The 16,713-nt window shown below is 35.9% G+C and overlaps 1 protein-coding gene across 3 annotated transcripts; it reads right to left on the reverse strand.

The window, feature by feature from the left end:
• Positions 1-2,649: 2,649 nt before the first annotated feature.
• cul5b (cullin 5b) lies at positions 2,650-16,476 on the reverse strand. Of its 3 annotated transcripts, none has more exons than XM_051093282.1 (20): positions 16,354-16,476; positions 15,944-16,021; positions 15,257-15,366; positions 14,922-15,021; positions 14,241-14,417; positions 13,316-13,457; positions 13,080-13,225; positions 11,925-12,005; positions 11,653-11,791; positions 11,218-11,348; positions 10,967-11,074; positions 9,411-9,475; positions 9,166-9,298; positions 8,890-9,021; positions 8,695-8,818; positions 8,433-8,608; positions 7,988-8,149; positions 7,739-7,857; positions 5,045-5,168; positions 2,650-3,036 (listed from the first exon to the last, which is right to left on the reverse strand). In XM_051093282.1, the coding sequence occupies exons 2-20, from the start codon at positions 15,965-15,967 to the stop codon at positions 2,842-2,844; spliced, it is 2,388 nt and encodes a 795-aa protein (XP_050949239.1). In that variant the 5' UTR covers positions 15,968-16,021; positions 16,354-16,476; the 3' UTR covers positions 2,650-2,841. The 3 variants fall into 3 exon arrangements, with proteins under 3 accessions (XP_050949239.1, XP_050949240.1, XP_050949238.1); XM_051093283.1 differs by having other exon boundaries at positions 11,698-11,791; positions 15,944-16,064; positions 16,354-16,466; XM_051093281.1 differs by having other exon boundaries at positions 15,944-16,064; positions 16,354-16,466.
• Between the last annotated feature and the right edge of the window lie 237 nt (positions 16,477-16,713).

The following is a 16,713-nucleotide window of genomic DNA, read 5'->3' on the forward strand; positions in this document are numbered from 1 at the left end:
AGTTTACTAGCATTACTGGAAAATCAAAATTAAGATGGTAGATGATTTCTAGCCAGTCTAAGATGGTCAATAGCTGGTAAACAAGCTTGGACCACTAACAAACCAGCTACTAGTTGGTCATCACATTTATGGTCGTCAAGCTAGTTTATGCAACATGGTGGCTGGTCATCAGAATATAACTAGTTAGAGTAGTAATTCTTAGTAATCTTACTATTTTAGACCACATACAACAGAACTAGTGAACTAGTTAAGTTTAATAGCCTTACTGGAAAATCAATCTTAAGATGGTAGCTGACTTCTAACCAGTCTAAGATGGACATTAGCTGGTAAGCCACCTAACTAATTGAACTGAAATGGTTGTTAGCTTGTAAACACTTCAGCTACTGACTGGTCACAAAAGTATAAGATGGTCAAGCTGGTTTGTAGATCATGGTGACTGATCAACAAGCTAATGACCAGAATGGATCAGCTAATGACCACCTTAGACCAGCTACAACAGAACTAGTGAACCAGATAGAGTAGTAAACTAGTTAAGTTTACTAGCCTTACTGGAAAATCAATCTTAAGACGGTAGCTGATTTCTAGCCAGTCTAAGATAGTCAGTAGCTGGTAAACCAGCTTAGATCAGCAATAAACCACCTACCAGTTGGTCATAACAGGTAGCAATCTAGATGACTAGTCAATCAGCTAATGACTAGATGGGACCAATTTAGACAAGTTAGAACAGACTTAATGAACTCTACAGACTAGTAAAATCAAGTTTATTAGCTTTCCTGTAAAATCAATCTTAAGACTGGTTTCTAGATTGATTTTCATTCTGGTAAAGCAACTTAGATTAGCAACAAACCAGCTACAAATTGGTCAGTTTAAGGTTGTCAGGCTGTTTTTAGAACATCGTATCTGGTCAACCACATGACCAGCTAATAATCATCTTAGACTAGCTAGATACCACAGGTATGAGTCCTAAAACACAACTACCAGTTTGATTTTATAAAGGGGAGTTAACTAGTCTTTTGTAATTTATGTATAATTTGGAAGTATGTTTTTTAGAGAAAACAAATGGCTTTGCACATTGATATATTGTGTCTCCCTTAAAAATATTTTTTCATTAACTAATTTAATACTGCTGCCTGATGCCTTAGTAATTCAAACCGAAATTAATGTGTAGCTAATTCATTAAAAAATCAATTTTAAAATGCAATGCAGACTAATTACAAATGCTGGATCTGATTAGGTAAACCAGATCACATTAATACCCAAAACTGACGGCACTACACCATAAGGTTTCACCAATCAAACACAAACATGTCATCAGATGATTGTTGCATTAACAGTTCTGGGTTAAAGCACGTTAGAAAGCTTCCTGTTAAGGACCGAGGAACTACCCACTCCTGTCAGCCCGGTGGTCAAACTTATCTTAATAAGAAACGCAAGGCGTGGAGACAACTAATTAACGACACACGACGGAAAGTGATTTCCTTTCCCGTTCAAGAACAATTGGGCTCTACTTTGCCCAAATGCACCGATGCAGTAGGCTTCCAGTTTCCACACTAGCTTTGAATACAAGACAATTTATGCTTGCAACCGCCACGAATCTCCATCTAATAAAAGCGGAATATTATTTCTGCTCCTCAGCACGCGTCCCGTCAGGTGGCAAGATTTACCTCTCACGCTTGAAGCGCAAGACGAGCAACATAAATCAATGCTCTCATCTCGTTTGTTCGGATAATTACAGTCTCGCACACTAAAACGTGTCAAATTCGATCTGATGTCACACGTCGCTCGTGTAATAGACCGGCACGGCCTCGCTGCCTGTGAAATATTCCAATACCTGAGCACAACTCCAGTCCCACGGTGGCGTCTCTCTCTCTCCGGTCCTCCCGGGATCCAGCGACGTTCTTGCGGTCCCGTGCAACTGAGGCTCTTCTCCGAGCTCCGGATCACTCTCACGCGTGTCTGGGAGGGGCCTACGAGCGGAGGGGGGACTCCTAGTCTGAGCATGTGCGGCGGGGTAGACACCAATGTATACCCACGCACACACACACACACACACACGCTGACAACACTGTGATTGCAACAATAAATAAATAATGCATTCTGTCGTTTTTTTGTCAGAATGAGTGCCATTATTCATAGCATTAGCGTGTAACTCAACAAAATACTATCCGTCCAGTATTATACTCAGAAGCAAGTGGCCATCTCATCAGCACCATGGACAGCAGCATGTGCATTGCTAACTTGCCACTAGGGAGACAAACAGGGACACACTAAGCAGAGACTGTGAGCTGATGGGTAAAACAACTGAGGAGGAAAAACCGCCTGAGGCCCGTAATTCTGTGCAATAACATACAATGCTGTGAATCACAAGGATAATTTGATGTCTAAAGACAATTGGGCTGAACTTTACAGTTTTTTAATGCAATGAAAGGCATGTGTTGTTTACTACTGGATGTTTAAAGCTAGGTTAATTTGATAAGCCAGCGGTCAACTCAAAATGAACACAGCTGGATGGCTTTTCAGGATCTAAAGCGATATTTTCACCTAGTGCGTTGACGTCGAAGGTGGTAGAACGTAATTAAAAGATTCCACAAGATGCATTTAATTAGCCACACAAATTCTGCTCACTTCTCTGTCTTCCAAAGTTCGTTTTTATTCATTTCATAGATTTGTGAAGTAAGGCAGGGATTTGTCAGCAATTTCTCAGCGTGATGTGTCTTGAGATAAATCTAGTCAATCACCCAGCAGGCCAGGCTGGGCAATGGGCTGAAATCAGATATGGAATCCTCCAAAGGAGAGCTAGTGTCTAAAAAAAACGTCCCAGAGTGCACTGGGCGTGGTCGGCTACGCCATGTAGATAAATGTGTTAATGTCCGTCTCGTCCCGTTTGATGTATTTGTGTTCTATCAGCCACTCGATCTGCTCTTTGATCATCTTTTTCTGGGGCAGAAACATGTTCTTTAGGATCTCCACCAGCTCCGTCTGAAGCTGGGCATTGCTGATCCTCTTCCTCATCTTCATGATCTGAATGATAGCTTCCTGTACAGAGTGAGGAAAAGAAGAGCTTGGTGACAACTGAGGTATACATCAGCATATCAATGTTCTGTCTGAAATGTTTCTCATAGTTTTAAAGGGATAGCTCACCCCAAAAAATGAAAATTGTGTCATAATTACTCACCCTCACGTCGTTCCAAACCTATAAGATCTTTGTTTATCTTCAGAACACAAATTAAGATATTTTTATAGAGCTTTCTGACACTACATAGACAACAATGTAACTGAAATCTTCCCAGGTCCAGAAACATAGTAAGGACATTGTTAAAAAAGTCGATGACATCTGTGGTTCAACCGTAAGGTTATAAAGCTACGAGAATACTTTTTGTGCACAAAGAAAACAACATGATGCATGTGTTCGTTCTTCTGCATGTAAACAAGGCGCAGTGCATGCGTGTTCTACATCAGCAGCAGACTGTTTTACCAATGTCCTTAACATGTTTCTGGGTCTGGGAACATTTCAGTTACGCTAGGTCAGAAAGCTCTTGGATTTCATCAAAAATATCTTAAAAGAGAAGTCCACTTCCAAAACAAAGATTCACAGATGATGTACTTAGAGCATTTAGCATTAAAAAGTATATAAATTGTATTATTTTTATTAAAATAACCAATCGTTTTGCTAGATACGACCCTTCTTTCTCGGCTGGGATCGTTTACAACCGCATTTGGGATCGTTTGAAGCCGCATTTAAACTGCATTTTGGAAGTTCAAAATTGGGGCACCATAGCAGTCCATTAAATGGAGAAACATGCTGAAATGTTTTCCTCAAAAAACATAATTTCTTAACGACTGAAGAAAGAAAGACATTAAAATCTTGGATAACGTGAGTACATTATATGTGAATCTTCGTTTTGGAAATGGACTTCTCTTTTAATTTGTGTTCATAGCATGATGAAGGTCTTACAGGTTTGGAACTACATGAAGGTGAGTAATTAGTGACAGAATTTCGAACTATCCCTTTAATATAAAAGTTTGTTTAAATGTTTGAATTTAGTTTAATAGACAAATGTAACTGTTTTTAAAATGCCTGCTAATGAATGTCTTTACAAAACATTTTTATAAAAAAAAGAAAAAATAATTAACGGATGAGTTGGACCAGATGGTGAAGGAAAAGCAGCCAACAAGTGCTCAGCTTACATGGGAACTCCTTCAACACAATTTGAAACACATCCCAGGATGCACCTCATGAAATGAATTAATTAATCGTTTGATTACGTCACCATTATTCAAAAATGTAGGCATTAAAGAATGAGGAAGTGTGATCATATATACAGTGGTAGCCAAAATAATTTGAAAACTAATTTATTAGTTTATTAGCTAATAAATGGTTTTACATTTTTTCTGTAGTGTGTCAGTACGAAATATCAGTTTACATTTCCAAACATTCACTTTGCCATTAATTGTAATAATCCAGTGAGATTTTTGTTTGCACAAGGAGTCTGACAACAGCCAGTGCTCCACACAGAGATCTGATCTCATCATCATTCAATCTGTCTGGAATGACATGAAGAAACAGAACAAACTGAGACAGACTGAATCCAGATGCTTCAAGAGACCTACCTGAAAAACTACGTGCTAGTGCACCTAGGGCAATAGCTGCTTTAGGGTCACAGCAAATGTTAATTTAATTTAGCTCATAGAAGTTCATTGATAAAGAAAATCTATTTAAGACATTATTTTTGACATCATCCTCATTTTACAGCATTTTTTACACAAGTGCCTAAAACCTTTAACAGTACTGTAGCTTTATAGGTAGGTTTCTTAAAGCATCTTGGAGACATTGCCACAGTTCTGGATTTAGTTTGTCTCAGTTTGTTCTGTTTCTTCATGTCATTCCAGAAAGACTGGATAATGGATCTCTATTTTTAAGATGGTGAAAATACTAGTGCTCTAATAATTTTGGCCACCACTGTATAAATACACAAACATCATAAATACACATATTTCAATTTTTAAGATCATGTACAAGTGATAGACTCAACAACTTAATTACCTGTGTGCGTAATATCCTAAGTTGCACTATGCCCTCGTTTTCTTCTTCACGCATTCTCTCTGTTGTGAGTTGTAATCGACCAATCAAATTGATCTTCCCTCTTTTTTGGACTTTTGAGTTTTTTCTGTGCAGAAGAGATCATTAAAACATTCTGTTAAAACATTCAATAATTAAATCTCACAATTCTGACTTTATAATATAACGTAATAGTAAAGCAGCATATGTACTTAGATGATGTACAGTTTAGTTCATAAGTGTACATATCCCTTGCAGAATATGCAAATATGTTTATAATTTTAACAAAATAAGAGGGATCATAAAACTTGCATGTTATTCTTTATTTAGTTCTGACCTGAATAAGCTTTCGCGTAACAGATTTTTATATATACTCCACAAGAAGAAAAAAACAACTGAAAAAACTAAAAATTAACCCAGTCAAAAATCTACATACCCCTGAATCCTAATACTGTGTGTCATTTCCTGAATGATCCACAACTGTTTTTCTGTTTAGTGATAGTTGTTCATGAGTCCCTTCTTTGTCCTGAACAGTTAAACTTCTGCTGTTCTTCAGAAAAATCCTTCAGGTCCCACAAATTATTTGGTTTTCCAGCATTTTTGTGTTTTTAAACTCTTCAACAATGACTGTATGATTTTGAGATCCATCTTTTCACACTAAGGACAACTGAGGGACTCATATGCAACTATTAAAGAAGGTTCAAACGCTCACTGACGCTCCAGAAGGAAAAAAAAAAAAAAAAAAAAACATGCTTTAAGAGCCGGGGGTGTAAACTTTTTGCATTTGAAGATCAGGGTAAATTTAACTTATTTTGTCTTCTGGAAAACATGTAAGTATCTTCTTGTAGCCTCTGAAGTGCAGGACTCGATGAAAAAATATGATATTTAGAGAAAATAAGAAAAATGTACACGTCTCCATTCTGTTCAATAGTTTTCACCCCCGGCTCTTAATGCATTGTTTTTCCTTCTGGAGCATCAGTGAGCGTTTGAACCCCTCTGTCCCTCTGTTGTCTTCATTGTGAAAAGATGGATCTCAAAATCATACAGACAACGTTGGAAAGGATTCAAATACACAAAAATGCTGAAAAAAAAAAACTAAGAATTTGTGGGACCTGAAGGATTTTTCTGAAGAACAGCAGCAGTTTAACTGTTAGTACTAACAATGGACTCATGAACAACTATCACAAAAACAAAAAACACAGCTGTGGATCATTCAGGAAACGACACACAGCATTAACATTCAAGGGTGCGTAAACTTTTAAACGGGTTAACTTTCATAAATTCAGTTATTTTTTCTTCTTGTGGAGTTTATATAAACATCTGTTATGTGAAATAGCTTATTCAGGTCAGTACTAAATAAAGAATAACATTCAAGTTTCATGATCTCTTTTTTTGTTAAAATTATTAATATATTTGCATATACTGCAATGGGTGTGTACACTTATGAGCACAACTGTACTTATATGCACTATAATACGTAGTATGTACTTATAGATAATTGTCTGTGCATACAGATCATTCAAAAGTTTGGGTTCAGTAAGTTTTTATTTTTAAGAACCTAATAATTATTTTTACAAAGATGCTTTAAAGGATTAGTTCACTTCTAGATAGAAACCTTCCTGGTAATTCACTCACCCCCATGTCATCCAAATAATTCATGTCTTTCTTTCTTCAGTCAAAAAGAAATTAAGGTTTTGGAGGAAAACATCCAAATTGCAAATACAGCATCAAAAGGCTGTACTTGTTCCCTGCCGAAGAATAACGGTCTTATGTAGCAAAACATTTGTCATTTAAAAAAAAAAAAAATGTTTTAACCACAAATGCTTGCCTTGCACTAGCTCTGTGATCTTGTGAGATATGTGATCTTTCAAATGTGACTATGCAATGCTTGAGGTCGAGCTAGTGCACGACAAGCATTTGTGGTTAAAAAGTAAATACAATTTTATTTTTTCTAGAAAATGGCTGACCGTTGTGCTAGAAAAGACCGTTATTTCTTGGTTGAGATCATGTAGAGGTCTTTGACGCTGCATTGAAACTGCAATTTGGGCCTTCAACCTGTTGGCTTCCACTGAAGTCCCCTCTATGGAGAAAAAAATCTGGAATGTTTTCCTCAAAAACGTTAATTTCTTTTCGACTAAAAATAAAAAGACAAACATCTTGGATAACACGGGGTGAGTAAATTATCAGGAAATTTTTATTCTGGAATCGAACTAATCCTTTAAATTGATCCAAGTGACAGCATTTCCAAACATTTCCAAAAAATCTTAGGATATTACAAAAAAATCTTAGGAAATAAATGTTTCTTGAGCACTAAATCAGCATGAGCAGAATGATATTTGATCATTATCATGTGACACTAATGGCTGCTGAAAATTCAGCTTTGATAATGAGAATTACATTATAATTACATCTAATAAATTACATTTTATAAGATACTAAAGTAGAATATTTCACATTTAATATATTTTTAACAAAACATATCCCTAGTAAGCATAAAGAAATTCCAAAACCATCGTAAAAATCTTTCCAACCCTGTACTTTTGAATGGTAGTTCATGGAATGTGATGAAAATATGCACATGATTTATGATTTATATGCGTATGATTTATTAACACAAGTATCATTTAAATTATTCATCATTCTTTGCCAATGCAGCCAGTGCGTGACGAGTGTACTTACATTAAAGAAAACTCTTGATTGATGTAAAATACAGTGCCTTCCGCAAAGTCTTTAGGAGAGCCCACCACAGGTTCATATGACAGCACCTGACGCTTTAGTTTAGGGAAAGCTACAAGAGACTACACAACAAACAAAAACAGTATTAGGCGGGATTTATCAAAGTCAGTGATATCAGACCCTTTCATTTGCATTCCACATGATAATTTAAACACAGTTGTGAAACTGTCATCAAAATAAAGACTGTGTTACCCAGAGAGTCCGCCGCAGCTCGGCGTCTGGAAGCTCCGTGGCCAGTTTCAGATTCTCAAAGCTGATCCTCTCTCTGGGCCTTTGGTTCCAGGCAAACAGCACTGCTAACTGAAATGTCGTGACTTCTAAATCATACTGCCCAACTTCATTCTTAAATGTGATCTAGGGACAAAAGAGATGAAACCAATCTTGATCTGTTCCCTTGACGCAAAAGACCCCTATAAAATGTCAAAGTCAAGGCAGAATCTCTAGAGTAGCAATAATAGTGACATTTCAAAGACTAAGTAAAAGTTTACAGCAAAACCATTCACAGTAGCATCAAAGTTCACTGTGTGACAGCACAAACCACACAGACAACAAATTAGTCTCAATGGGAAGATGCTGGTTTTGGGTCTCCCAGGAAGTAGAGCATGCTGTTATACAAAGGGCTGAAGCTGCTACTCACAATGCCATTGGACATCAAATGGTGCCAGTGTAATTTTCTGCCACTGTGATTTTTCTTGTAAAACTCCTCAACTTCAGGAATGAGATCTTCTAGTTCGGTGGGCAGGGATACAAACACTTTCTCTGAACTCCGAGACCATGCTCCTGCATTCAAGATCTTTATATTGACTGAGTCAGCTGTAGCGTTGAAACATAAATAACAATTAGTTCAAACGTGCAACAGAATAGTTCAGAAGCATCGTTTTAGAAGTAGCATATCTGACCTGGCAATGCAAGTTTGTTGTGTTTGTGCATTTCTTTGAAGGATTGATTTAAGTCTTCTGATACTTTGATGTCCTGGAACATTCTGGCGAGCTTGTTCACGTAATCCGCAGGCATGCCAACCTCCTGTACGCACACAGAAGTCACTTAGAGATTCACTAAAAAGTCACCATAAGTGTGCTTTCAAGACCGCTTACCCTTAGCCACTCCACCATGTTCTCTTCAATCTCACTATCGGCAGAAATGTCAAGAATAAGCCTGCGGGTCAAGTGCGCTTTGTGGTACCTCATGAAGACATCTTTGTTTTGAACATACTTTAGAACCAAGAGCTGTAATCGGTACATAGAAAGAAATAATTAACACGTCGCATCTGATTTTACAATTGCAAACAGAGGCGTGAGCCGCATTTGGAATAATACTGCCACAATAAAATACAAATATTTATTGGTCACTCCACCCACTCACTCACTCACCACTTCCTTCAGCTTAGCCTCTATCTCCTCTGAGGTGAGTTTCTTGCTCAGTGGGGTCTTTCTAAGGAGCATATCACAGTAGTTGGCCAGCAGCTCTGGACATTTGGACTCTGGTTGTGTTTTCAGACCCACACTGCAAACAAAGGACAAATACTAAGCCAAATCCACAAAGTGTTTCAAATATATTCCAGAATGACAGAAACTAATTTTTAGAAGATATATATGTATATATTAAGATGACTTACCCTTTCTGTTTTAGAGGGAGTTCTAGTTTAAATATTGTGGCGTCATTCACTACAGCTTTGTATGCCTGCGTAAATATGCATATAAAACAACAAAATGAGAATGGAAAAATGGAAACCACTTCTACACTGCATAAAAACCCAGATACAATACATTACCCTTAAAAAAAGTTTGGGGTTAGTTTAAAAAAAATAAATAAATAAAAAAATAAAAATACATTAAATTGTTCATCAAGGGTGTATTTATTTTGTAAAAACTGTAATACTGTAAAATAAATGACTTTGATCTATTTTAATATATTTTCAAATGTAATTTATTCCTGTGATGGCAACTCCAGTGTTACATAATTCTTTTTAAAAGATTTTGACATGCTTATTTGCTGCTCAAGAAAAATTTCTTATTTAGATCTTATATAGATCCCTATGAAATCCATTTTATTTTTTTTCTAAATTTCATTTTTTTTTTCCATTTAAATTTTTCTACATTCCATTTTTTCCCCATTTTAATTTTTCTAGACTCTGTTTTAATGGTTAAATTAATAATTAACAAATATTGATGTCTAATTGAAATCATTAATCTTACACATTTTAACAGCAATTTATTAAAGGTTTAACAAAAATAAAATTAAGGAAATCCATGTTCTCAAATTCAGTTTAATTTTTTTTTTTTTTTAACCAAATGATATGTTTACCATTAATTTTCTGGATTCCATTTGAATGGTTTAATTAAATTTTAATAATCAAAGCATGTTTAAATTGATTTTGATTTTATAAAATACTGATAAAACTAATTTTATAATATATATATATATATATATATATATATATATATAATGTTATGTATTTCTTTTGTTGTGCATTTACATTTTTCTGGTAAATAAATTCTGGTCAAATATTTTTCTGGTAAATATCATTAAAAAAAATTATGTTTTAATAAATAAATTCTATCAGTAGCAGTACTATAATTACACCAAGTAAAATATTTCTGTCACAGTTTCTTAAAGATAAACCAAACTTTTTTGACGGGTTGCTGTGAAGACCTTTAAGTTCATGTTTGTATATAATATGACGATTTCTCAAAAAAAAAAAAAAGTTAAAATCATCTTTTTTCGGTTTTATATTCACAGACACTAGTCCATATCGCATTCTGATTTAAGTGTACTGACCTACTTTTGATTTATTCATCCAAAATTTGGCAAATTCCGAGACATTCCGTGTTTTCCAGTAAATTTTTATTACTGGATTCTGTGATTCCGTCCACGTTTTCATATGGCCCTTTTTATTATCAGTTATGAAAACAGTTAATATATTTGTGAAAACTATAATATATCTCTTATGGATTCTTTGAATAATAGAAAGTTCAAAAGAACAGCATTTATTTAAAACAAATCTATTGTGACAGTAATGTATATTATATTTATATAGCTTATTTAAATATATTATTATAATATTTTATCCAATAAATAAATAAAAACATAATATTTATAAATATATTTTTTCTTTCAAAGTCTTTCACAGTAAATGGTTGGGACAAAAGGATAAATCCTCTTGAGACTTACTTTATCCCTGGCTGTTAGGAAACGTGGATCATCTTGGAATGCTTCCTTAACTAATTTACTAAAGCGGTTAAACAAGGTTAGAAGCTGCTCAACATACTTTTCAGAGTCCTGAAAAAAACAATCAGAAACAGTTTGGAGATATAATATGTATTATCACAAGGATCAATAAGATTATTCAGAACAACTGGATGCATATACAGGATCCATGATGCATCTGTCAGATAGCAAAAAGCAGTACTGTCTCTACTCACTGTGGTAATGGTTTCCGCTGAGGCCACCATATCAGCCAGACCTGCGCTCATAATATGATCCTCCAGGTCCTTTAGCATAGGCTCAATCCCACTGGGCACTTTGTCCATCAGCGAGAACATAAGGTGCAGCTCTGTGTAAACACACCAATAGCGGAGCAAACAAACTTTAGTATTAATAAAACATACTGAAACATTAAAAAATGCTGTTATCATGATCCTAAAAACATGATGTTCAAGTCTAAGAAGCTCTAAAGCCAAAAGGGCAGGTACTGCTGATGAAAACATTTGGTATTTCCTTCCTATTATATGCGATAGATGCTGTTTACAGTTGAAATGGGTTGGTGGACTCAATGATTGGCACACAAACACACAGATGGTGGGATGGGTGGGGAGGTTTTGGCAAGATATAGATGGGAACCGTATCCCATTGCCAACCTGAACTTGCTGAGCCTTTGGTGCCAGAGCTCCTGCCGTACTCACTCTCTGTCTCGTTCCGCTTGATCATTCCCGGACACTCGGCCAGGATTGTTTCTTTGAACGACGTCACCAGCGCATTCACACAACACTCCATTAGCTAAATGAATGCAAAAGGCACAAACCGAGCATCCAGTGTTAGTATGTGATAAAAACAAAATGCACTCTACACGCTGAGCATTATTTAATAATGTGGCACCACGGGGTCTTGTTTTGGAACATGGAACACTCACTGCCTGGACGGAGTTACATTCACGTCTGGTTTCCAGATATCGAAGTGCACGCTTCTCCTCTTCTCGTAACTTGCCATCTGCCTGTCAATCAAAAGCGCCACCTGGGATGATCAACTCTCAAATATTGTGACAATTATGACACTTCAAATATGTGCTGTGATCACACACATAAAAGCTTGTTAAACAAACCATCAGAGTAGACACTGGAATTTTTAACTTTAATATACAGTTGAGGTCAAAAGTTGACATACACCTTGCGGAATTTTCAAAATGTGAATTATTTTACCAAAATAAGAGGGATCATACAAAATGCATGTTATTTTTTATTTAGCACTGACCTAAATAAGATATTTCAAATAAATGATGTTTACATAAAGTCCATACAAGCAAATAATGAATCCCGTCCAAAAGTTTACATGCACTTCATTCTTAATACTGTGTTGTTACCTGAATGATCCACAGCTGTTTTTGTTTGTTTGTTTTTAGTGACAGTTGTTCATGAGTCCCTTGTTTGTCCTGAACAGTTAAAATGCCTGCTGTTCTTTGGGAAAATCCTTCAGGTCCCACAAATTCTTTGGTTTTTCTGCTATTTTGTGTAATGCATTTACACAAAATGCATTGTGTTTCCTTCTGAAGCATCAGTGAGCATTTGAACCTTCTGAAATAGCTGCATATGAGTGCCTCAGTTGTCCTCAGTGTGAAAAGATGAATCTCAAAATCATACAGTCATTGTTGGAAAGGGTTCAAATACATAAAAATGCTGAAAAAAAATCAAAGAATCTGAGGGACAAGGATTTTTCTGAAAGAAAAACTGCGGGCAGTTTAACTGTTAAGGACAAACAAGGGACTCATAAACAACTATCACTAAACAAAAGAACACAGCTGTGGATCATTCAGGTAACAACACAGTATTAAGAAGCAAGCATATGTAATCTTCTCAACTATTATTTTCTCTGATGGACTATATGTAAACATCTTTTATGTGAAATGTCTTATTCAGGTCAGTAATACATAAAAAAACAACATGCATTTTGTATGATCCCTCTTGTTTTGGTAAAATAATTAACATTTTGCAGATTTTACAAGGTGTATGTAAACTTTTGAGCTTACCATTTTTCTAGTTTAGGCAGGACAGCAGTTTGAAAACACACTCACATATTTCATATAGTTCTGAACGCCGTTCTGTTGCAGATAGGAAGGTGCTTGTGTCTTGTAGAACCTCTCGGTGGAATCCAGATACGCCTTCTCAAAATTCTCTCTATAGATCTGGAGCTTGTCATCAGCATTGGAACACAGATTCACTGTAAGACAGAAGTCAGAAGTCAGAAGTGTCCATCAGGAGAGGTCCATCTGGACAGAACCCGAGTGGCTTAATATTATGAGAGCTTTACCATATGACTCCCGCACTCCGATGACAAGCTGTGAGTCGAACGCTTCTCCTAATCTCTCAGCATGGACCAGTTTCATGGCACTGTCCTGGAGCCGGTTCTTTATATTACAAAATATAGATTCGTTCCACGTGTCCAGCATAAGCTTAAATGAAAAAGAAGACAACAAATTATTAGGATAGATTTGTATATTGATGCTATGCATCAGTTGTTACAATAATAACTGCATTTAAAGGACTGGGTTTCAATGAGGATCAGTGGTTTGAAGGTTCAAACTGGAGATTCAATGCAGCTTTAAAGGGCTCTATATGATACTAGGAATAAGGGTATTTTCTAGCGAAATGGTCGGCCAAAAAAATTCTGTACTTTTTAACAACAAATGCTCATTTTGCACTAGCTCAACTTCACACATTACATAATCACATTGGAAAGTTCACGCCAACCCAGTGTTTACAAAGCAAACATGCAAAGAAAGTCAAGCGACCTTTACAAAAAAAAGTTTAAACGATGATTTTGGACTATTTTGAAGTTGGAGGAGAAAATGAGATGGAGTAAAATTATAAAAAGTTAAAAAGTGTAATTTTTTTACTTTCTTTTGCTAGACCCTTATCCCTCAGCTGTGAATGTGCGGAGACCTTTGAAGCTGCATTGAACCTGCAATTTCGACTTTCAACCCGCTGATGCCCATTGAAGTCCACCATGTGGAGAAAAATCCTAGAATGTTTTCCTCAAAAACCTTAATTTCTTTTCGACTGAAGAAAGAATGACATGAACATCTTGAAAGACACAGGGGTAAGTAAATTATCAGGAAATATTAATTCAAGAGTAATCTAATCCTTTAATGAGAAGGCAGTACAGCATAGATTGATGTAAACTACTGTATATGGTTAAAAAATGAAAAAAGAAAGAGCTCCATCACAAAATGCACCTTTCTAACAATACTGTCTTCAACGTTGGACTTCTTATTGCTCCCCTGGTTGCCCAGAAGGGTGATTTCCAACTTGCAGAAGGGCTTAGGTAGAATATCACACTGTGTGAAGAACTTCCTCCACTCCACGATGTAAGCTTTAAGCAATGCCGTGTCATCCTGATGACTGAGTACTCGCTGAAGTAGATCAGAAAGAGTATAGAAACAAAATGCATTAAAACATTTGGGATTACAAGAATAAGGCTTATTTATTCTTCCAAAAAAAAAAATAAAAAAACACTTTATCATATGTGACTGTGGACCACAAAACCAGTCATAAGGGTCAATTTTATACATCATCTGAAAAAATAAGCATTCCATTCATGTATGGTTTGTTAGGCTAGGACAATATCAAAATATTGAGAAAATCTCCTTTAGAGTTGTCCAAATGAAGTTCTTAACAATGCATATTACTAATCAAAAAATAAGTTTTGATATATTTACAGTAGGAAATTTACAAAATATCTTCATGGAACATGATCTTTACTTAATGATCCTAATGATTTTTGGCATAAAAGAAAAATTGACTATTTTGACACATACAATGTAATGTTGGCTATTGCTACAAATTTACTTGTGCTACTTACGACTAGATTTGTGGTCCAGGGTCACATATATACAAAAGTGGTATACAGTACGTACCGCCTGTGCTTGCTTGATGAAATCTAGGATGTCTTCTTTTAGTGCCTGGTGAATCTTAGCCGGGCCTTTGTCGTCCCATAAACACACCGCATGGACGTCACTGCAAATTAAACACAGTGTTAAGAGAAAGTCTAAAATCTGACTATGCTCACTGTGTAACATTTTAAGCAATGTAAACTGTTTAAAACTTCTTGATAGTCCTAAATTATATTATTGACCATCTGACTCAAACAGCACCGTCAGTTTAATAATAAATACAAAAACACATCAGTCTTGATGTACTGACGTCTTAATATTTCTGTCAGCAAGGACTATCTCACATTTAGACAACTTACGAGAACAAATCGAACCACTGCTGCTTAGTAACTGACTCCTGACGGAGTAACTTCAAAACAATGGGCCGCATCAAATCCCATTTGTCTTCAAACTGCAGGGAGCCTTTATTCTGAGAAAGAAGAATGAGGACAATAATTTCCTTAAAAAATGTATGCATTTATAAAACATAAAGGAGGAGAATTTTGATTATTTTACTTCCTGTCATCATTTAAACAAAACAGTAACATTAGGTAAAGTTCAATGCATTAAGTCTAGATAGATTATTAAAGCTGTGTGATTAAAAACCAGAAGCACCAGGTAAGTCAGGCTTGACATAAATGAGGTATGCACAGACTGAATAAATGTAGCATTTGACTAATCAGCAATGTTGCAACTTTATCCAGGAAATAATACGTATGTATTTATCTTTAATTATCATTATCCATCCATATGTAGCCTCATGATAGATATCAGTAAGTTTTGCAAGAAAGGCATTCTAAAATACAGCTCTGAATCTTAAATATTATAATAATAGCACAAAACCCCATTAGCTACAATCAACAATTCGAACAGTGTCGTTTTAAGTCAACGCGTCACGTTTAGCGATGCAGTTAGAAGCGGACAGTGACTGGGTCATAGGATCGCTGTCATAACATTACGGGAGACGCAAACGATGCAAAATATCCTCACATTCAGGGACCTCCTACCTTCAATAAATTAGACGTCGCCATGTTTCTTCAACTTAGTCCTCGTACAGTCTCGCGATGTTTGAGGAGGTCTGGTTGCTAGGGAGCATTGCGACAGACTGCATCAGCAGCACTCATACTGCTATTTATTCATGCATATTGATATTTCATAAAATGAAAGCATGAATAAAACGAAAGAAAGAAAATAACTGGTATTTAGATTTCGACAGATAATGAATGCATGTACATAACTTTCTATTCTGCGCATACTAATTTACACACACAATAATATAATATTTGCGTTTTATCATCATGTCATTAGGTACTGCCACTCTGATAAATGTTTAATAAATAAGACACATTCACATTTAATTAAGCCGGGTCATGAAATGGGACATGAAATGTCCTGTCCTTGAGGGTTTAGTTCTTACCCAGATTGTAAGGAGTAACATATCTTAACTGAATCGTAACTATTGTATGAATAGTGATAAACTGGAGCCAGTTCCCAGTCCAAGGACACGATGGGGTTCTTTCCCAAAACAATCCGAAGGCCAACCTGGTGCTGCAAGCGTAGCTGCACATACAGACTCGTCTCAAAATCAACTCTTAGTTTTTATTAATCATCACTTAGAAATAAATTTAACGGCTTTGTTAAATATGGGAATTCCAAGACTATTAATCTTTGTAACCAATGAAGTGAATTTCTAATCGATTTAGGATACCTAATACATCTTCAACGCACACTTCCGTGTTATCATAAACAGTATGCGTCTCTGCCATTGGTCAAAATT

Source organism: Labeo rohita, chromosome 21, assembly GCF_022985175.1.
Source record: "Labeo rohita strain BAU-BD-2019 chromosome 21, IGBB_LRoh.1.0, whole genome shotgun sequence".
Classification (NCBI taxonomy): Eukaryota; Metazoa; Chordata; class Actinopteri; order Cypriniformes; family Cyprinidae; genus Labeo; species Labeo rohita.

Coding starts and splice junctions, on each gene's coding strand:
- cul5b (XM_051093282.1), bottom strand. CDS start 15,967: ATGGCGACGTCTAATTTATTGAAG. Junction 15,022..15,256: donor CAGTGGTTCGATTTGTTCTC/GTAAGTTGTCTA, acceptor TTTAATTTGCAG/TGACGTCCATGCGGTGTGTT. Junction 7,858..7,987: donor AGCTGCGGCGGACTCTCTGG/GTAACACAGTCT, acceptor TTTGTTGTGTAG/TCTCTTGTAGCTTTCCCTAA.